Source organism: Plecotus auritus (genome assembly GCF_963455305.1).
Source record: "Plecotus auritus genome assembly, chromosome: 2".
Taxonomy (NCBI): Eukaryota; Metazoa; Chordata; class Mammalia; order Chiroptera; family Vespertilionidae; genus Plecotus; species Plecotus auritus.
Window position 1 is genome coordinate 185,065,607 of NC_137771.1, and position 20,111 is coordinate 185,085,717.

The window sequence follows — 20,111 nt, forward strand, 5'->3', positions numbered from 1 at the left end:
GACTGTGGTCTAAGAACAACAATGGTCTGCCTAGATCCATTAGCTCTTCATTCCTTTGCTCAACTGACATCCACTGATGCTGCTGGGTGCCTGGGGGCAGGATCCAGGAGCAAGGCCCTGCTTCTCGGAGCCCATGGAGCCACCCTGTGGATGCGCACTCTTCCTCTTGTCTTGTGTCAGTAGCAAACTTATGTTAAGTCTAGGGATCAAAATTTCCTTTCTCAACCCTTCTTCCCACCAAACTCCCTCATCAGAGGGGCAGTACTGTCAACTCATCCATTTCTGGGCTAAATCCTCCATCATACCACACCTGGAGCTGTACTTGGTTCCCTGCACTTAGCCTCATGCCGATCCTGCTGCTTTTTCTTCCCTATCTGACCCTCTGATACCCGTACTGACAGCCAGGGCTCTGGGCCAAGTCCAGGCTCTCCCATCCTCATCATCTTCTCATCCCCAGCCTGGCCTCCCCATTCCGCCTGAGCACTCGGCAGACTATCACACCAAACAAAGTTGAAACCCATTGCCACTCTCCTCCCCAGATTTCTCCTTGCCTTTTATTTCAAACCAGCTCCAGGAATCCTACCTCAGCTTCAGTGTCTTTGCAATGAATGTATGCCAAGCACTGAGCCGTGTGATTCACAAGCTCAGATTGAATCCTGTGAGGGAGATCTCTGTTTTACAGAAAGGAAATAGGGACTCCCGGAGGTTAAATCACTCAGCTAGTTAATAGCAGAACTGGAACTTGATGCTTCAATGGTCTAAGACCGTAACTTCTCAAGCACAACGCACCATGCCTATCCCTAAATAAGAAGGCGCTGGTTCCCCCTTCCTACTACCCCAGTAGGTCATAAAATTCCAGACTCATTTCATCCCACATTGTTTATACAAAAGACAAGCCTGCAGGTGCGTGTATTTGACAGCTCTCGATCCTGACGCTCTTATTTCCCACAAGCCTGTGAGTTCCGTGGGAGTGCCCAGGTGCTGGTGGCAAGAAAGGGGAGAAAGGAACAAGGGGCCTTATCCGTCCATCACATAGATAAGCTCAGCCAAGAACTGGATTAGGGCTGATTCCAATCCACTCCGATCCAGAATTTCCCCAGAACTGATCCAGAATGCAATTAGTTTCCGGAAAGATCAACAGGAAGTGTTTGCCTCATTTTAGATAAAGAAAATAGAGACTGGTTATACTTTTCTCTTTTTGGAGCAACTTCAAACATGGAGTCAGCAAAAATGCCAGCCATGGGTCCACTAGTGGAAACCAAACTCGCACTTCAGTTCTGCTTCAGAGTGCCATCGTTCTTGAGGCTCTAGTCCACCTCAAAGACAGGCCCAAGCTTCTCTGTGGAATCAGGCCTGCCAGCCAGCTGCTGTGCCATCTGCTTCCTCTCAGGTCTCTTCCCACTCCCCAAGGGTCCAAGCGAAGCTCCCGGAGCCAGAATTCATCTCTCCACCCTCCTACTCTCAGACCTTTGTCCATGGGGTCCCTGGCCATAAAGAAAGACCTTTAGCTCAAAGATTGAAAAAGATGTTTTAATAAATACAAAAATCTTCAATAATGACTCTGCTCAGCTCAGGGGCAGCAGGAGTGAAGTAGGGCGGAGTGGGGGGGGACCCTTGGTGCTGAGTGAGGATAAATTAAAAATCCCAACAAGCCAGTGACATTATGTACAGAAGGAAAGGGGTTGGGCTTCCAAGGCAGAGGCCAGAGGGTGACAGGGCAGGAGTTGGAGTGGACATGGCCTTGGTCTGCCCTGACAGCCCCTCCCCCTTGTGGAGTTGTGGTCCCAGAGGTAGTGGGGGAGGGAGAAGAGGCAGAAAAGAGGAGCCAAAGGCACTGGGTTTCCCGCAGGAGGATGCAGGGTCCTCGGCGCCACTCCTTCTCCCAGCCCAGGCCCCATCCTCTTGGTCATGGGCCTTCCTACTGCTCCCTAGGAGCCCCGGGCTTCTTTCTTCAGCTCTGGAGCTGTCCTGGTCTCTGGGGCTGCTGAGGACAGAAGGGAGCGAACTTTGGAGGTGGGGGGAGGGAAATGAGGTGGCACAGAGAGCCCAGCAAAGTATCCCTGTTCTGGTCCCAGAAAGGTCAGTATTTTCTAAGCAAGTCAGCACAGAACAGCTGTGTAACCTTAACCTAGTAGCCTAATTCCTTGGAGCTTCAGAAATCTCATATGTAAAGAAAAGATTATGCCTGGCCGGCGTGGCTCAGTGGTTGAGCATCAACCTATGAACCAGGAGGTCACGGTTTGATTCCCGGTTGGGGCACGTGCCCAGGTTGTGGGCTTGATCCCCAGTGTGGGGCATGCAGGAGGCAGCCAATCAATGATTCTGATTGATGTTTCTCTCTCTCTCTCTCCCTCTCCCTCTCCCTTACTCTCTTTCTAAAAATCAATAAAAACATATTTTTTTACAAAAATGAAAGATTACCAATAACAAGCCCACCAGGTCAGCTGTGAGGGCAGAATAGAGTGGCAATTGTGAAGCAGAGGGCACTGTCCCCGGCACACAGCGGTGCTCCCTTCCCTCCTCAGCATCCCACGGTCAGTGCTGCCCCTGGGTCCCCTCACTTACATCGGCGGGGCGTGCAGTGGGAGCAGCAGCGACTCTCCTTCCCTGAGCCGCAGGACAGTGGCAGCGAACAGTCATCTCGCTCACAGTGGGGCACCCCTGCCTGAGGCAGGACAGAGCAGATCCTGAGGGTCCCCAGAGGCACGGGGCACAGCAGCCTTCAGCCTCTTTAGGGAGGGCTGCCCCCAAGGAGCCTGGCCCCCCTGGGAAGGTCGCCCTAGTCCAGGTCAGGCCTCCAATGCCCACCTCACACAGCCCCCCACGCCTCACTTACCCCACATCTGCAGGTGATACAGCTCATCTCCCCAAAAGGGGGCACTGAGGGGTGCCAGCTCTGGCTCTCCGGAAACCACTGCCCTGCAAACCGGCAGCCCCGGGGCCCATCGGCCTGCATGGGGTCCCCCAGGTGGAGGTGGGTTCCTGACCCCACTGTTGGAAGGGAGAGAGGGAGATGAAGAGGAAGAGGTCAGTAGATCTGAGCTCTATGAGGGCCACCCAGGTTTTATTTGTCTTTGAATCTCCAGCACGTAGCAGTTTCTGGCCCTTAGTAGGTGATAAATCTGGATGGATGGATGGATGGATGGATGGATGGATGGATGGATGGATGGATGGGTGGATAGATGAATAGATAGATGGGGCAGGAACTAGAACCCATCATAGCCCACTGATACATGCACATCTTTCCATTGTGTTTAGAACCCTGGCTCCAGACTAGGCACAGAGTGGTGCCCAGGAAATGCTGAATTAGCTGAGAAGTCCCTTCCATCCACCCTCACTGTGCATCCCCTCACCCAGGACAAGGCGTGAAGGGCCCTATCTGCCCCAAGAGGCCTCAGTGCCCACGCCCCTCACCTGGACACTGTTTGCAGCAGTCAGTGGGGTTGGCGCGGACAGGCTGGGCACAGGCCAGCCGGGGACACTGCACCTTCTCACAGTGCACCTCTCCCGTGTCCCCCTGTAGGGATCCATTGTGTGAGGGGTGTTAGGAAGGAGGGGGAGCACTCCTGCTTCCTCCCTCTCCTTCCGCATACCTCGAGTAATATATCCATGGCCTTTTACTCAGGCCCTGGGCTGGTGCTTTATATACCTGAACTAAATCCTCACTGCAGCCCTGCCAGGTAGGTGCTAGCACATCCGCTCACAGGAGAGGAAAGTGCAGTGCGGGGGCGGGGGCACAGGAAGTGCCGGGTTACATGGAGAGAGTCAGCTGGCAGAATTCACACAGGTCACCCTTGCCCTTCTCCTGCAGGAAGCCAGCTCTCAAAGCCCAAAGGACTTGCCCATATTATTTTGATCTTTGAGGCCCCCTCACCAAGGCTGGGCTTTTCCTCTCCTGGAGCCCCCTTCCCATCTCTGCAGCCCCCCGGGGTTATAGCACTGGGGAAGACCGGAAGCCATACCTTGCAGGTGCAGATGGCACACTTAATTAAGCCAAAAGGGGGGACGACGGGGTGCCACCGGGTACCCGCTGCCCGCCAGCTCCGGTCACCATCAAAATAGCAGCCTGGTGGCAGACAGTGGCCAGCTGCCATTAGTACTGAGCTCCTTGGCTGGATCCAAAAACCAAGGCTTCAGGCTCAGGCCAACCCCACACCCTCTAACCCCTGGGCCCATTCTTGGGCCAGTCACTCTAATGAAGCCTATCAGGTGTCACTGAAATCTGTATCCCTCAGCCTTCACCCACCCACATCTACTCTACCCTACTGTCCCCCTCCTGGTCCCACCCAACAGCGCCTCTTGGTTCCCCACCCTGGCTCATACACTGCCAGCTCACCCTCTCCAGGGTCCCTGCTCCTCTGCAGCCCGGGCAGGTCTCTGACATCTTGTTTCTCTGTGGAGCCAAAAAAATAGTGAAGGCAGAGGGTGACACTCTCCTTCCCTTCCTAGAGGCCTCATCCCCCGTTGGCGGAGCCCCCATGACTGTCTCCACCCCTGCATGGCACTCACCAGGGCACACAGGGCAGCACTGGTCCGGCACCTGCATTGGACTCGGGCAGCTGAGCAGCGGGCACACCACAGGGTCACAAATCACTGTCCGCCTCTGCAGGGAGAGGTGGGAGGTTGACTGGAGCCTTTGCCCCAGAACCCAGGCCCCAGTATGCCCTGCCCTTCCAGGGCCTCCTACCTGGCAGGTACAGAGTGAGCAGAGTGGGTCATAGTTAGGTGCCCAGCGAGCCCCATGGGGGCGCTGCTGTCCCTCGAAGAAGCAAGTGTTGGGGTCTCGGGCTCTCCAGGGGCTGCCAGGTTTGACTGGCGCTGGGGCATCAGGGCCAAGCACAGCGGGCAGCATGGGCAGTGCAGCTGCGCCCACTGCCTCAGGAGCCCCAGGCTTCCGGGCCTCCTCCGCCCCTGCCTCCACCAGGCGCAGGCCGCCCACCTCGCATTGGTTGGCGACGTGCACCTGGGAGGAGAGGTGAGCTGAGGCAGTGCCCGGCCCCCCCCCCCCCGCCACCCCCTTGCGTCTCAACCAGCTGTGGCCAGCCCGCCAAGCAGAAACACCTCATCCCCTGAGTGCCCCTGTGCCCCAGAAGGATGTTCTTCATCCCAGCAATCATTCTCGCTGCCAGGCACAGGGTGGCCTGCTGCCAGCCTTGTTATTTATGTGCCTTGTATGGCTTCATCCTCCCAAGCAGCAAAGAAGTGTGATACTTCCACCCTCCAGGGCTTGGAGAGACAGAGTGACACAGAGACACAGGGTGCCAGCCCAACTCTGATCCATCCCCACTGCTGCCTACCTGCCCTCGAAGCTCCCCTTGGGGGCTCCCCTTGGTGGAGATCAGCAGGGAGGCAGTGCCCTGTGCCAAGTGCAGCAGCAGCTCAGGCTCCAGGTCCTTCACCACACCCTGGGCCTGTGAGTAGATAGGATAAGCCTTATCCGAGAAGGGATGGGAACAAGGCACTCTAGGGCTGAGTCTACTGTTCCCGATTTGCAGATGAGGAAACTGAGACCCAGGGAGATTAAATAAGGTCTCCAGGATGCAAAGCTCATTAGCAATGGTATGGAGCTCAGGAACCCAGTCTCTCTGACAACAAGTCCATGACCACGCATCTACTTCAGGGGGTTTGGTCACCCCACCTACTCCTCTGGAGGTCCAGGATATTACCTACTATTCAAGGGATCCCACCAGAGAAGGACGCAGGAAAGAGAATGAATATTAAAAGGCTGGGTCAGATTCACAGCCCGGTCTGTCTGACTCCTGAGCCCATGCCAGCTCTGCCATACCAGGCAGCCTGTTCTCTGCTTACACACACACACACACACACACACACACACACACACACACACGCTCACACGCACACAGCCGTTTAAGCTAAAAAGCAGATATTTTCCAAGCTGCCTCCCACCATCACATCCTCACCTCTGGGCCATAGAATCCCTTCAGCAGCCGCCGAGGCCCTGGCATCCCAGGTGGACCGAGTAGATGGGCAGTGACAGTGCCCTGTTCTGAGCCACCAAGCCCAGCCAGCAGCACTTCATAGTGCAGGTGACAGTGGGTATCCAGGGAGAGCCAGGCATGCCCTGCCGCCTGACTCTGCACAGGGGGCAACACCAGGGCTCCTGCCAGGGGCACGGGCAGTGCTGGATCCAGACAGAGGAGAGGTGACAGATGAGAAGGTGGCCTAGAGCAGCCACTCAATCCCGGCTTTCCCATGTTGCCCAGCACAGACTCCATGAGCTGGCAGACACTGCCCATAGGCCCAGGGCTGGGGGAGCAGCAAGTTTTAGACCCCTGCACCACCGCAACAGGGAGGTTCTCCCAGGAGGGCCACCCTTTACATCCCCACCTATACATCTCCAGATGCAAACCTAGAGCTCAGGCAGAGAAAGACACATCAGGCTCTAGCACCCTGACACCATCCCTTATGTGCTTGAGTCACTGATTAGAGGGCAGCAAAGGGCAGGCAAACCCGTGGGGCACTCACTGTCATGGCGGGCGCTGTGCCCACTGTAGGGCAGGGCAGCCACATGCCCCCGCAGCTCTCCATCTGGGAAGTCCTTGGTGGCCACGTTCAGGAACAGCTCATTCTGCAGCAGCATATGAGCCCCTCGGGCACCCAGCCCAGGGCAGACGCCCATGGCCTGGGGGACAGTGAAGGGTGAGCCCTAGCTGGAGCCTGCCAGATCCCACATGAACCCTCCTCAGCTTTCACAGAAGCCTAAGATTCTGAAGCCTTTCCATGTTTTGTGTGCCCACTACACCCATACACACTTCCCCACACCAGTAACACTGAATAAGAACCTTGCAGGCCCAGGTTCAAGTCCCTTCTCTGCCACTTCCTACCTATATAATAACCTTGAAGAGTTAACCTCTGACCATTCACTTCATCATCTCTAAAACGGGTACTGTGAGGGCCAAGAATAATATAAGTAAGGCAATCAGTATAGTATGTGGCACCTAGAAAGGCTCAATAAGTGGCAGCCATTGCTCTCACAATTAGTATATGATCTCCTGCACTGGTCTCCCTGTATTACTCCTCTCGTTTGACATGAGCTTGCTGAGGACAGGGGCCATATCTGATTTCCTTTGTACTCTTTGGCCTAAGTCTCACTAAAAATGTGTCCAGTGAATCAGTGTATCAATGAGAGAGCCTGTGAATGAGTGAAGAATGCTGAACCTATCTGCTCATCCAACTTAGCTTCCCACAACCCCCACACTGTGGTACATGGGCCCTGGGGCCCAGCTCTGCCTGCAGCACTCACTGTGTGTCCTCCCGACTGGAGTCCAGCCATGTGGCACAGGACAGTGCGCTGGTCCCTCCGCTGAGGCTTGGTCTCCAGCGTCATGGCCACCACCTCACTGCCTGTACCTACCACTTGCACCTGGTGGGCAGATTGGGGAGAGCAAACTGGAGTGGCAGAGAAGGCCTGGGGCCTGAACTGCAGGCCAAATCTCTGCCTCACTCTACTGCCCTTCCACCTCCTGCAGCCCCTGACTTACCTGGTAGATTAGGGAGCCGTTTCCTAGCAGTGTAAGGCTGGCTGAGCCAGCTGCACCTGTCTGAACTGGGATCAGGGCATCGGCCCCACAAAGGACACTTTGCAGGACTGCAGAGGGGCAAGACAAGTGGAGGCAGGCTGGCCCCATGGCCATTCATACCCCCAGCCCCTAGGATCCCTCCCATATCCACCCTGGCCCTGCCCCTGGCACTTGTCTATGCCTCTCAGTTGTGTGTGCCCAGGGTGCCAGGCTCCACCCTGCCTCACCATCACAGCTCTGCCTGGCAGCAATGTGTCCACTGATACGCAACCCTGGGCTACCTGCCCTCTCCAGGGCTATCTGCAGCTTCCCCAGCACCAGCCAGTCCATCTCCTGGGCTGTCAGGTTAGGCAGCACCTCAGCGAAGCCTGGGTCCTGGGGACAGAGCAGGATAATCGGTGGGAGCAGCAAGGGGCCAGAGCAGATGGCAACAAAAGCCAAACCTTCACTCACCTGGGCTGAGGCATTGGCCTGGAGCTCTCGCAATAGCTGCCCCTGATGTAGAATCTGGAGCCGCAAGGGAACCTGGGCTGGTCCTGAAACGATGGTACATGTGGACACCTCTGAGAGCCAGGTGCTCTCCCTGCCCTTCTCACATGCCCTCCCAATATCCCACTTACCCCCACTCCTGGATTCCAGCAGCCCACGGAAGAGCAGCAAAAAATGCAAGGAGTTCTCTGTGTCACTGAGAGTAAGTAGGGTGATGCCCCCTATGCCCTGTTGTGGGGTGCCTTCCAGGGTCAGGATGGCACTGAAGGTCTCTGGGGGAGGGAGGACCATGAGAGCTCATCAGAAAGTCCCCTCCGCAGCCCACTCCATTCCTTGGGATAAAGAAGACAGAACTTCATGCCCAGGGGCTGTTGCTCCCCTCACCTGCAGCCAGAGCCCGGTGCCGGATGAGGGGCCCCCAGACCTCCCCTGAAGGATGAGTGGGTGTCACAAGTGCCACATGTAGCTGTTCTGCCCTGAGGAGCCGCAGAGACAACCGAGGCACTGCTCGCCACACCCCACACACCTGGAGCAGAGAGACAAGAAGACCCTACTCAAACAGTATGCAGGATAGGCCAGCAAAGAGGCCTATCTGATGAAGAAGGAATACGGCAAGGAGCCCCCATCCTCTCCTAGGAAGCTTAAGAAAGAATCCAGCCCTAGCCGGTTTGGCTCAGTGGATAGAGTGTCCACCTGCGGACTGAAGGGTCCCAGGTTCGATTCCAATCAAGGGCACATGCCCAGGTTGTGGGCTTGATCCCCAGTAGGGGATGTGCAGGAGGCAGCCAATCAATGATTCTCTCTCATCATTGATGTTTCTATTTCTCTCTCCCTCTCCCTTCCCCTCTAAAATCAATAAAAATAATTTTTTTAAAAAGAAGGAATCCAGGGGTCCAAATCCTGGCTCCACCACTTACTAGCTGTGTGACCTTGCGCAAATCACATTCTGCTACTAAGCTTCAATTTCCTCAGCTGTAAAATGGGCATATAACATCAGTGCCTTCTTCCCACTGGACTGTTGTGAGGACCAAAGGAGGTAATGCAGAGCACACGCTCAGCAGTGTCCAAACTAGATAAACACTCATAAATGGCATCATCTCACCAAGCCATCTTGGGTCGGGGCTGCAGGGTGTTCAAACAGGACGCTGCCAGTGGAGTCTGAGAAGCGGATTCGGGTTGGACGGTCCAGCCTGGGAATGAGGGTAAAGGGGAGCACGGACTCTGAGCCTGGCCCAGAAGCAGCCCCTCCAGCCTCTCCCAGCTCTCCCGCCGCAGCGCCCAGCCCGCTCTTCCTCCCTCCTTGCCCGTTCTCACTGCCGGTAGGAGATGGAGAAACGCAGACTAGAGCGCAGCAGTATCACTCGGGCCCTTGCCACGGCCTGCGACCTCGGCCCCGTCAGCAGCGCCACAAAGTCTGGGAGAGAAGGAAGATGTCCCTAACATCTTCACCCGCTGTGACGGCCCCGCCAAAACCACGACCCCGGTCCTGGCCGGGTCCCTGCCTACCCGTGTGGCCATCCCCACGCGCCCGATCCTCGGCGCCCGGCTCCCCGCCGTCGCTGTAGCTGCGGTGCTCTGGGTCCCGCGGATACTCGAAGGCCAGGCCGGTGGGCTGCTTCTCCGGGCCGCTGCGCTCTGCGCCAGGGGTGGGGGCGCGGGCTTCAGCTGGGCACTGGGAGGGCCAATTGGCCGCTCCATCCGCTATAATGGCTCCATCCGCCCCGTAGGAGGGGCTCAGGACCAAGTACGCCGCCCTGCCGCCCTCCCCTCACCGCGGAACGGGCCTTACCCGGGGGGCAGGTCTGGCAGCAGTGGCCCGGCAGCTGGCGCGGCTGCCCGCAGGACAGGGTTGGGCACTCGGGTTTAATGTTCTTGCAGCTGACCTTGCCCGGGCCCCTCGCGCGGCGACCCCACTGAGGCTGCTCACGGAAAAGACAGAACAACTGAGTGAGTGTAAGGCACCGATCCTAAGACCCAAGGAGGGGGGTGTCAGAGACCAAGGCAGTGGGGTCCCACCGAGGCAGACACTGCTCCTTACAAGCTGCGGGACGCTAGACACGTTACTTACACTCTCTGGGCCTTGGGGTCCCTGTCTGAAAGTGGGGATAATCACAGCATCTACCTGGAGGGTTGTGCTAGGAGTTAATACGTGAGAGACAGATGAGATGGAGCTGGCAAACAGCCCGACACATAGTGGGCGATCAATAATGGTCAACACCTGAGCCTTGAAGGGGGCGCTTCCTCCCCCAGTCCTCCGCCTGGAAAATACCCCAAATATCTGCAGGCTCGCTTCTTTCTCCTCGCCATCTCCGTGTCCACTCCGACACCCCAGGACCCCAGTGCTCCCCCGCCCGCGAGGGGCCCGGCCAGGGCGGTTTGGGGCACTCACCGTCTCGCAGGCGCACAGCACGCAGCGCATCACCCCGAAGGGCTCCCCCAGGTCCGGGTGCCAGGTCTCGTCCAAGGCATAGACCTTCCCACCGAAGGAGCAGCCTGCGGGACGGGGTTGGCTGGCAGCCGCTGTCCCGCTCCTGCCTGTGCTCGCCCCGGGCGCTGCCAGCGGGCCCTGGGTCCCCGGCACCGCGCGCCTCGACCCCCGCCCACCCTTCCCGGGCCCCCGCCGCGTCGAACCACCTGCGCCCGCGCCCCCTCGGGGCGAGCACGGACTGGTCCCAAGCGGACTTCCCTCCCGCACCTCCCCGGGGCGCCCACCTACCTGCCGCTCCCCGAATGGGCAGCGGTTCCTTCTCTGGCCGGATGGGCAGCGCGGGCGGCTCGGGGCCGGCGCCGCGGGCCGGCCGGGGACCGAGCAGCAGGAGCCCGAGGAGCAGCAGCGGGGCCGGCGGGGCCGGGAGGCTCGGCATGACGCGAACCGGACAGCTGGGGAGGCGGGAGGAGGAGGGGGCAGGAGAGGGAGGAGGGAGGCGGGAGGAGGGCCGGGCCGGGGGCGGTGCGGCGGAGGGGCCGGGGCCAGGGCCCGGGCAGTGCGAGGGGCTCGTCGGGCGGCCGCGGAGTCGGCGCCGGGCCAGGCGAGAGAGAGGCCAGGAGCGCGAGCGGTCGGCTCTGACCCGGCGGTCCGCTGCTCTAGTGCCCTGGGCGCCGCGCTGGCCCGTTTTATGCCCCGTGCTCCGCACCCCGGCCGGGGGCCTCCTCCTCTGCAAACGGGGCGGCGGCGGCGGTGGCTCCGCGAGGGGCCGGGCTGAGCCCGGGGGGTCCGGCCCAGCCGCCGCGGCCCGGATCGCGAGTGGGGGAGGGGAGGGAGGGGCTGGGACCGGGCAGGGGAGGAGGGAGGGGCTGGAGGGCCAAGGGGAGCGGAGGGGGAGGGGAGGGGAGGGACCAGGGGGCGCGAAGAGGGGAGGAGAGGCAGGTCTGGAGCGGCCCCCCAGCCCCCCCCTCCACTGCCGGTGGCCCCAGGGTGGCTGGACCAAGCAGGAGGTGCGTGTCCCGCCCAGGATGAGAACCCCAGGCCAGGGAGGGGCAAAGGCTAGGCCTGAGGCCTGGGCCGGCCACTGCGCTGGGATTCGGTTTTTACAGGAAGGATGAAGTCTTGTCTTTAAGGGTGACAACGTCAGGAGCGGTCTGTCAACCGATCTCCCCCTGACTCTGGGCTCACAGCACCTCTCAAACCCCACCCACCCACTTTCACTGCCTAGCCTGTGTCCCCACCTCTTGTCTGAGGTCTCTCCTCATTCTACTGTTCACCAGGACAGGAACTTAGCCAGAAATAGACTGTGTCCTTTCTGCCTGTGACAGTTTCCCTCCCTGCTGTGTAACCTGTCCTCAAGCTCATCCAACCACCATTGTCCCCACCCGACATGCTTTCTCACCCTCTTCCTTCACCTCGGGGACCCTCAGCCTCTCCACTCACCTCAAACTCCTCTGTCTTGGTTGGTTTCCTGGTCATGACTGCCTCCCTGTCCCCTCCCACCCACCCACCCACACCATCCCAACCATCCCAACCATCCCAGCACCCTCCTTCCTAATCTTGGGAGGCATCTCATCTGGTTGAGATGGAGAATTCCGGGATCTAGGCCATACTCCTTAGCAGACAGCCCCCCCATCCTGCCTGGGGAGGAGGAGCAGGAGAGAGCCTGAAGAACTGGGGGGGGGGGGGGGGGGGGGGAAGGGGATGGGAACAAGGTCAGGCCAGGAGGCCCTGAGGACAGAGGCTGTGGGGAGCCTGGGATTGAGAGGAAAGCAAAGGAACTAGAGGCAGGGCCAAAGGAAGAGGGGGGCTAGGCCAGCAGGAGGTATTTGGGGGAAGGGGGGAATAGCAGCTGTCTTTCCTAAGACTGGGACACATGGGCCTGGTTATTCCTCTTGTCACATGTGGAATGGTAGGAGATGGAAGAGGGAGAAAGACTCGGCAAGCAAAGGAGTACACTGGCAGAGAGAAGTGGGCTTAGCTGTCCGAGCCAATGGGCCCCAGCACACACCCCCTCACTGTGCAGTCCTTTCAAACTGTCCAAACCCTTTCCCCATAACACTGACCTCTGACAGCGTCTTTCTCTAATACAGGCAATACCCATGTTCCCACTCAGAAAGGGGGTATAAGACACTACCCCCTAGGGCAGTGGTCAGCAAACTCATTAGTCAACAGAGCGGCAAACCGCGGCTCCTGAGCCACCGCAGTTTGCTGACCACTGCCCTAGGGGTTATAGGAGAGAGAAGCAGGAAAGCAGGAGCCTTATTGGATTTCAGCAGCAGGTGTGGTATCTCGGGAAAATAAATTTGGCCAGCCAGGAACTGAAAACAAAAATGTCCTGCTGGATTCCTCCTGAAAAAAACCTGTTCCCCTCCCATCTCCTCTCCAGCCAGGTCCCAGGTTGCGCATTTCCTAGGAAAAGACAGATCCTCCAAGGTGGTGTGTGTGGGTGGAGGAGCTGGGCTCTGATAGTAGACCATGGTCCAGGCAGGGGCTCCAGGTCCAGTGAGGGTGGGAGGAGAAGGCGTCACTTCCGGGGGCCCTCCGCAGTGTCTGGTGGCTCCCTGCTCTCTGATTGGGCAGAAGTGGCCCAGGCAGGCGTGTGACCCCACTGCTGGGAAGGGGCTATGCCCCAACGCCACAAGCTTTCCTACCCATCTGCTCCCCAGAGTGCCTTCTGCTCTGCACCTGGGTCCTGGAGCCCTTCTCCACCCGGTGAGTGGCAAGCAGGGTTTGCAGTTAAGTGAGGGTAGGAAGGATAGGAAAGAGGAATTGGGCTCTCAGCTGGGGGAGGGGCGGGCAAACTGGAACCTACAGGCACTGACCTTTGTCAAGAAGCGTGTGGCCTTCCCAGAATGGGAGGAGTAGGACAGAGCAGGGGTAGGGGGTGGGGTGCTGGGTTCTGAGGGACTGATCACAGACTTCGTGGAATACAGCACAGTCCTGGCGGGCACTAAGAAAAGGAGACATGGGCTGGGGGGTGGCGGGGGGATGAGAAAGGAAGTATATTATTAGGAACTGGGAAACACAGCGCCAAGGTGGACACAGCTCAAATCTTCATTCTTACCCAGTCATTCCTAATTAGCTTAAGGTTCTGAATCCAGGGGCTGGGAAGCTGCGTCAGGCAAGCCAGGGCACAAGGAGAGAGGGTGATGGGAGGAGGGTTCCTGCATGTTGACAGACCTATAGGAAATCCCAATATTGAAACAGGTGCAGGCCTCTTTGCACAACTTGTGAAAGAAGGAGGAAGCCATGTGGGGGGTCCTGTGAAGGAACCGGAAGGGGTCTGAAAAGGGGGCAGGGAGGAAGGTATGGGCTATGAGATATGGTGGGTGGCCGTGGCGAGGTATGCCATGTAAGGTGGGCATCATCTCACTCAGTAGGTATCCATTCCTGGACAACTTGCCTCAGGAAGAAAGTCTCAGGAATGTTAGTCTATCTCCTTGCCTTGGGAAACCCAGTATTTCAGAACTTGGAGTGCAGAGAAAAACTTTAAGAGGCTTTATGTGTGGGAGTAAATAGGGAAAGAACGAGAGGTTAATTTCTCCCATGCCACCTTCTCTTAATCTTTTAATCAATGACTTATATTAGTCCAATTTTTTGGTTTTTGTTGGTGTTGCTTATTTGTTTGTTTTTGCCTAATTCCACTTCCCAGCCCCACTCCACAAGCTACCCCTCGATACATTGTACATACATATTTGCTAGTTCCCCATCCTGGCCTTATTCCGGTTTCCCCCCTCTCCAGGTTTGTGTCACAGTGCTCCATTCTCTATCCCCATTCCAGATTTTACCCGACCAAACAATCAAGGTTGCTCAGAATTTGAGGCCCATTAAGATGTGTGTTTGTGTACATATCCTGTCCTGCTGCTCTCGGCAGAAGACACTGAGACACTGAGAAACCTTGACAAAGAGGAGACACCATACACCATATGCTACAATCACAAGAAAACGTGGGAGCACTCAGAGCTTTAGCAGGTCTAGGCTGGTCAGCATGGCAAGCCCTCCCAGCATCTGTTCCCCCAGCCAGAGTCTCTTCCTTAAACCTTGAATAAGTGTTCATTACTCCTGTCACTTGCAGGATAGATTCCAGACCCTCTTCCTCAGCCCACCTGTGCCGTGCCCCACCCAACTCTGAGTGCCCCACCCCACTCTGCCCAGAAGTGCAAGAGCCCAAGCCGCCTCCATGGCCCCAGGAAGGATTCAGGGCAGAGGCCCCATACAGGGAGCCACTCCAACCAGACAGCCTGGCCAGAATGGAGCTGACTGGTAAGAACAAACTTGAGGGGCTGAGAGCCAAATCAGAGCATGGTAGAAGGGGAAAGAGAAAGAAGATATGCTGCAGTGGGAGAGGGTTGGGAGAACCCAATTTCCGAGGAATGAGGCATCTGAGTGGCAGATTCCATGGGTTTCAGGTCTGAGTCCTAAATGGGAACTCCTGGACCACCACCCAACAATGATTTCTTCCTTATCCACCCCTTTCAACCTCGCCTCTCCTAATCTAAGAACCGCTCCTCGTGGTCATGCTTCTCCTAACTGCACGACTGACCCGGTCTAGCCCGGCTCCTCCTGCCTGTGACCCCCGACTGCTAAATAAACTGCTTCGTGATTCTCATGTCCTTCACGGCCGACTGGTAAGAACCCCCAAACACTGTCCCCTCTGTCTGTTTAACTGGTAAGATACCCTCACTCCCTGATCCAATCACTGTTCTTCCAATATTGTCTTTGGTAAGACCATGACCTTGACAAGGATTATGATTTGCAATCAAGCTCTCCTCTAAAAGCTAATCTGGACCTATTACTCATGGAAGCATCTTAGTCATTAGGTTACCATGCCCCCCCCCCCTCCTTTCTCTCCCCTTCTCCCACCAATTTTTTCAACAGAGCCAGTGCCCAGACATTAACCCTTTGTCCACACCTGTCCTGCTGCCTGCTGTGGACTTTAGCTTGGGAGAATGGAAAACCCAGACGGTAAGAAAGCCACCCCTTCCCTGGGTTTCTCTAAGTCCTATCTTCATCAGTTTCCTATTGCTTCCTGTGGGTTCTTTAAAATTCCTGAGTTCTCTGAAAATATCTCATCTTCAGCTTGGCCACTCTAACCCAATCTACATTCTACTGTGATACTATCCTCTGGACAAGATGATGGCTTGCAGTTCCAGTGTGTTAAATAGATTCAAAGCTGAACATCATGAAAAGCTGGATAAAGGTCTCTCATGGGCCATGCCTTTGACTTATTCCAATTCAAGCTTCTTAAATTGGCATGAATAAGTAAGACTGATCTGTCATCCACAGATGACACAAAGCTGGGAACCACCACAAAAATAACAAAAGACAGAATCAAAATTCAAATCACTGAAAGGCGCGGTTCAAAACATGGTGGAATTTAACAGAGATATATAAAAAATTCTACATGTGCAAAGTACTTGAGTAAAGTCCTATTCCAGCTTGCAGGCCACAATGCCCTGCTTCCCTCATATAAACTTCTGGCCCTAGAATTTACTATGAAAAGGATCTAGGAGGGTTGAGTTGACCCCAAACTTCACATGTAACAACATTATTGAGGCAGCTATTTAAAAACCTAGTAATTCTGGGTAGCTTTCAATGTTTAGCACCAATAATGTGGAAATATTCCCATAAAATTCCGAGTGGACTGCACTTAAAAATACTGGACTAAGTACTAGACACACACTAATTTATTCAGAGGACCTATTAAACTAGCATGTACCCAGGAGGAAGCAACCTGAAGAGTAAGAGGTTAGAAAACATGTTATATGAGGAATGGTTGAAAAAAAATAAAAAGCCTGTCTGATTAGCTTGGACGAAGTGGCAGTCTCATGGTATAGCATGGGGAGCTTTAGTCGGAGGCTCAGGAAACCACTGGGAAGGAGCACTCCATGGTAGGTTAACTCTTCTATCCTCAAGACCCCTGGAATCTCATTCTCCCTTCGGGTCCTAGGGGGCTGGGCTAGGGGAGGGCAGCTCCTAGGGAGCCCTCAGTTCCAGCTCTGCCACGTACCAGCAAGCCCTTCCTTTCATCTTTATGCTCTTTATGATGGTTTCATCATATATTCAGTTAAAAAAGAATCACATGATCCTAAGATTTTGTAGCAGAAAGAGATTTGCAGCACTAGAACCAAGAGGTAAACGGCATAAAAGGGTAGATTTCGGTATAATGTAAGAAAGAAAGAAAAAGAGCTTTTCTGACTGAAAGTAAGTGTAAGACCAGGCAGGGTTACCGGACACTGGAGTTATTCAAGCAGAGGCTGATGACCAATTGTCGGGAGACTGTGAAGGAATTCCTGTGCTGGGTGGGACCTTGGTCCTGTCCAATTCTCAGCTTCTATGATTCATTCTGCTGGCTACTCCTCCAAGCTTCCCACCCGCTATTAGCATGCCCTTTGAAGCAGTGCACTTCTCTCGTCCATCTCTTTCCCAGGAGCAGACCAAGGCACAGGACGTTCTGGGGGCGACGACCCTCCTGCTGGAGGGAGTGATGGCAGCACGGGGACAACTGGGACCCACTTGCCTCTCATTCTTACTGGGGCAGCTTTCTGGACAAGTTCGCCTCCTCCTTGGGGCCTTGCAGGGCCTCCTTGGAACCCAGGTAAGTCCCCAGTCAAGGGAACTATAGGAAATGTCCCTCTTTTCTGACTCAGTCCTTAGAAGGCCTGAGGGAAGAGGAATTCTAAGAATCTTGAGGTAGAAGAGATGACCTCCCAAGGAATGCTCCCTCCCAGCCATAAAGCCTGGGTGCTGGTACCCTATCTTCCCACATAGACAGGGGAGGCATGAGATCTGGCCCAGGTCTCTGGCCTCAGGCCCATCCTCTGCCCTCAGCTTCCTCCACAGGGCAGGACCACAGCTCACAAAGATCCCCATGCCATCTTCCTGAGCTTCCAACAACTGCTCCGAGGAAAGGTGCGTTTCCTGCTGCATGCAGTAGGGCCCACCCTCTGTGCCAAGCGGGCCCTACCCACCACAGCGCTCCCACACAGTACCTCTCTACTCCTCACACTGAACAAGCTTCCAAACAGGACTTCTGGACTGTTGGAGACGAACTCCAGTGTCCTGGCCAAAACTACTGGCTCTGGACTTCTGAAGAGGCTACAGGGAGTCAGAGCCAAGAGGCCTGGTCTGCTGAACCAAACCTCCAGGTTCCTAGACCAAATCCCTGGACAACTGAACAGGACACACGGACCTTTGAATGGAACTCATGGACTCTTTCCTGGACCCTCACCCAGGGCCCTAGGAGCCCTGAATATTCCTCCAGGAACTTTGGACATGGGTTCCCTGCCACCCAACCTCCAGCCTGGATATTCTTCCCTAACCCTTCCTCCCATTGGACAACATACACTCTTCTCTCCTTCACCCACCATGCCCACCCCCACGGCCCAGTTCCAACTCCCACTTCCTGACCCCTCTGCTGCCATACCCAACCCCACCAGTCCTCTACTAGCGATGGCGCACCCCCACTTCCAGAATCTGTCTCAGGAGGAGTAAGGTGCTCAGGCACTGCTCATACCAGCAGTGTCTCCCATTGTAATTCTCTTACCGGGAGGAGTGGCCCGGGAGACAACTGCAGCTCCACCAGGTTTCCTGCTTTCCCTGGAACCCACAGCCCTGGTAAAGGCAGATACATAGGACAGAAAGGGGGTCGTTTTTCACTGTTTAAAACACCAGAAGCTATTTTTTAAAATATGTTTTTATTGATTTCAGAGAAGGGAAGGGGAGGGAGAGAAATATTGATGTGAGATACATCGATTGCTGCCTCCTACATGCCCCCTACTGGGAATGGAGCCTGAAACCCAACCTGGGCATATGCCCTGACCAGAATCGAACCAGCAACCTCCTGGGGCATGGGATGATGCTCAACCAACTGAGCCACACCGGCTGGGCAGAAAAGCTATTTTTTTAACCTATCAATAATATTCACCAGAGCAGCTAGTTATCGTTGGTCTATTTTCTGTACAAATTTACAACTTATGAATTCTCTATATGCTTTTTCGTATGATAATTCCTTAAAGGCCTGGACTGGCCTGTCCTCTGAACAAAGGTAGAGACTAATTTATGTCAGAAAACAGAAAAGCGAGCTTTGGTTTTCTGCTCAGAGCTAAGGTTAGTCTCTTTACCATAACCCTTTACCTCATTCTCAATGGCATTCTGATCTCCTTTTCTTAGGAGATCCTTACCCCTAAGAAATGAATGAGACGTTGTCTCCCAGAAAGACTGTCTGAGCCTGTATAAATAAAGAATAAATTAAGTACCCAAAAGCTAACTGAAAAGAAAAAGATATTCTTCTCAGAGGGCAATAGTTCTGCCCCTCCCTAACAAAACAAAAAAAAAAGAAAAAAAGAAAAGAAAAGCTAACAGGAAGCCTAGGAGTGCCTCACACCTCAGGTAAGGATGAGCAGACAGTTCAGGCAAGACAAGACCTGGAAGTGACAGCTGAGCAAACAGCCAGAGCTTCAGCAGCTCAGCAGGAAGCTTCGCCAAGCTTGGGGTCCTGCCTCCCTCCTGTGGAGGTCAGGGGGAAGTGCAGGAAGTGGCATGAGTCAGTCTCCTAGGGCTCACACAGCAGGAGACACAAGTTACAACTCAAGTACAAGTTGAAGGCTCATTTCCCAATACCCAGAGGTAAATAGTATCTAAAAGCAGCTTTGTGTGACCACCATAAACTCTGCTAGGGGATTTCTAGAGAAAAAAGCCAGGCTTATGGGGCTTTGCCCATAAATGCCATCTTGGTGCTAAGGGAGAGGAGGTTTATATTGCCCAGGACAAATCTCCACTGCAAAGGTCAACACTACCTCCAGAGGCTCCTGTAGGGAAAACTAATGGAAGTTCCTCCTCTTCCCTCCCCACCAAAAGGTCCCTATTGAATATCTAACCCATTCCCAAATCATCCTGTCTCCTCTTCCCTTCACACAAAACAAAACAAAAAACTGTTACGACAAGGAAGTTCCTATCTCTATTCAACTGTATGCCAGTTCTTTCTTCTGGCACCCAGAGCAGCTAGGACAGGAGAGGCACGTCTACAGCGTAGGCAGAGGAGCCAGGAACCCAGAGTTCCAAACACTGCCGCCAATACCTAGGATCACTGGAGGCATGCTAAAGCAGGATGAAAGTCAGGGTGCCAGGAACTGTATGGTCTTCTTTAAGGCTCCGGTGACTCTATTTTATAGATGAGGGAGAAGCCAGGTAAGTTCCCAAAGGTTTCACAGACTGTGAGAAGGGAAAGAAACACCCTAGGCCAGTGGTTGGCAAACCGCGGCTCGCAAGCCGCATGTGGCTCGTGAGCCGCAGTTTGCCGACCACTGCCCTAGGCCAACTTAGTCTAAAGCTCATACTCTCCCCAGTGCGGTGCACTGTCCAATGTTATTCAGTGCTTCTATTTATTAGGAAGAATTCCCAAGTCCTTAGGGAGTAAATACATCAACAGATAAAAGAGTTCTGAGTAGAAAGCCAAAGCTCTTGGTACGAGTGACCAATTTAGACATCTCCAGGTGTCCCTCTCCCCCCATTATGGACAGAACAGTTGCCATGGAGAAGAAATCAACAAATGCACAAAGCTCAAAAGTGTTGTCCAAATCTCGAATGGTGTCAGTTTCTACGTGGGAAAGAATCAGTTCATCTACACTACAAATTCCAGGATGCATTCAAGG

The 20,111-nt window shown here is 55.1% G+C and overlaps 2 protein-coding genes across 8 annotated transcripts; one reads left to right on the forward strand and one right to left on the reverse strand.

Moving 5' to 3' along the window:
- Window positions 1–1,509: 1,509 nt before the first annotated feature.
- On the reverse strand, window positions 1,510–11,698 carry CHRD (chordin). Of its 4 annotated transcripts, XM_080651899.1 has the most exons (23): window positions 10,747–11,696; window positions 10,420–10,523; window positions 9,820–9,949; window positions 9,537–9,665; window positions 9,345–9,444; window positions 9,133–9,220; window positions 8,415–8,556; window positions 8,162–8,302; window positions 7,995–8,077; window positions 7,769–7,916; window positions 7,503–7,609; window positions 7,265–7,384; window positions 6,487–6,643; window positions 5,922–6,142; window positions 5,298–5,411; window positions 4,688–4,963; window positions 4,510–4,603; window positions 4,337–4,393; window positions 3,963–4,066; window positions 3,415–3,517; window positions 2,837–2,991; window positions 2,566–2,665; window positions 1,510–1,984 (listed from the first exon to the last, which is right to left on the reverse strand). In XM_080651899.1, exons 1-23 carry the CDS (start codon window positions 10,892–10,894, stop codon window positions 1,929–1,931), a joined length of 2,877 nt encoding a protein of 958 aa, XP_080508025.1. In that variant the 5' UTR covers window positions 10,895–11,696; the 3' UTR covers window positions 1,510–1,928. The 4 variants fall into 4 exon arrangements, 2 of the variants coding, with proteins under 2 accessions (XP_080508025.1, XP_080508026.1); XR_013959715.1 differs by lacking the exon at window positions 3,415–3,517 and having other exon boundaries at window positions 1,510–1,981; window positions 10,747–11,698; XR_013959716.1 differs by lacking the exon at window positions 3,415–3,517 and having other exon boundaries at window positions 10,747–11,698.
- A 1,344-nt stretch (window positions 11,699–13,042) lies between these two features.
- On the forward strand, window positions 13,043–18,772 carry THPO (thrombopoietin). 4 transcript variants are annotated; one of them, XM_080651924.1, is made up of 7 exons: window positions 13,096–13,170; window positions 14,534–14,721; window positions 14,959–15,086; window positions 15,337–15,423; window positions 16,889–17,056; window positions 17,290–17,370; window positions 17,487–17,972. In XM_080651924.1, the coding sequence occupies exons 2-7, from the start codon at window positions 14,709–14,711 to the stop codon at window positions 17,865–17,867; spliced, it is 858 nt and encodes a 285-aa protein (XP_080508050.1). In that variant the 5' UTR covers window positions 13,096–13,170; window positions 14,534–14,708; the 3' UTR covers window positions 17,868–17,972. The 4 variants fall into 4 exon arrangements, with proteins under 4 accessions (XP_080508047.1, XP_080508048.1, XP_080508050.1 ...); XM_080651921.1 differs by having other exon boundaries at window positions 13,043–13,170; window positions 17,290–18,772; XM_080651922.1 differs by having other exon boundaries at window positions 13,075–13,170; window positions 17,302–18,772.
- Window positions 18,773–20,111: the final 1,339 nt, after the last annotated feature.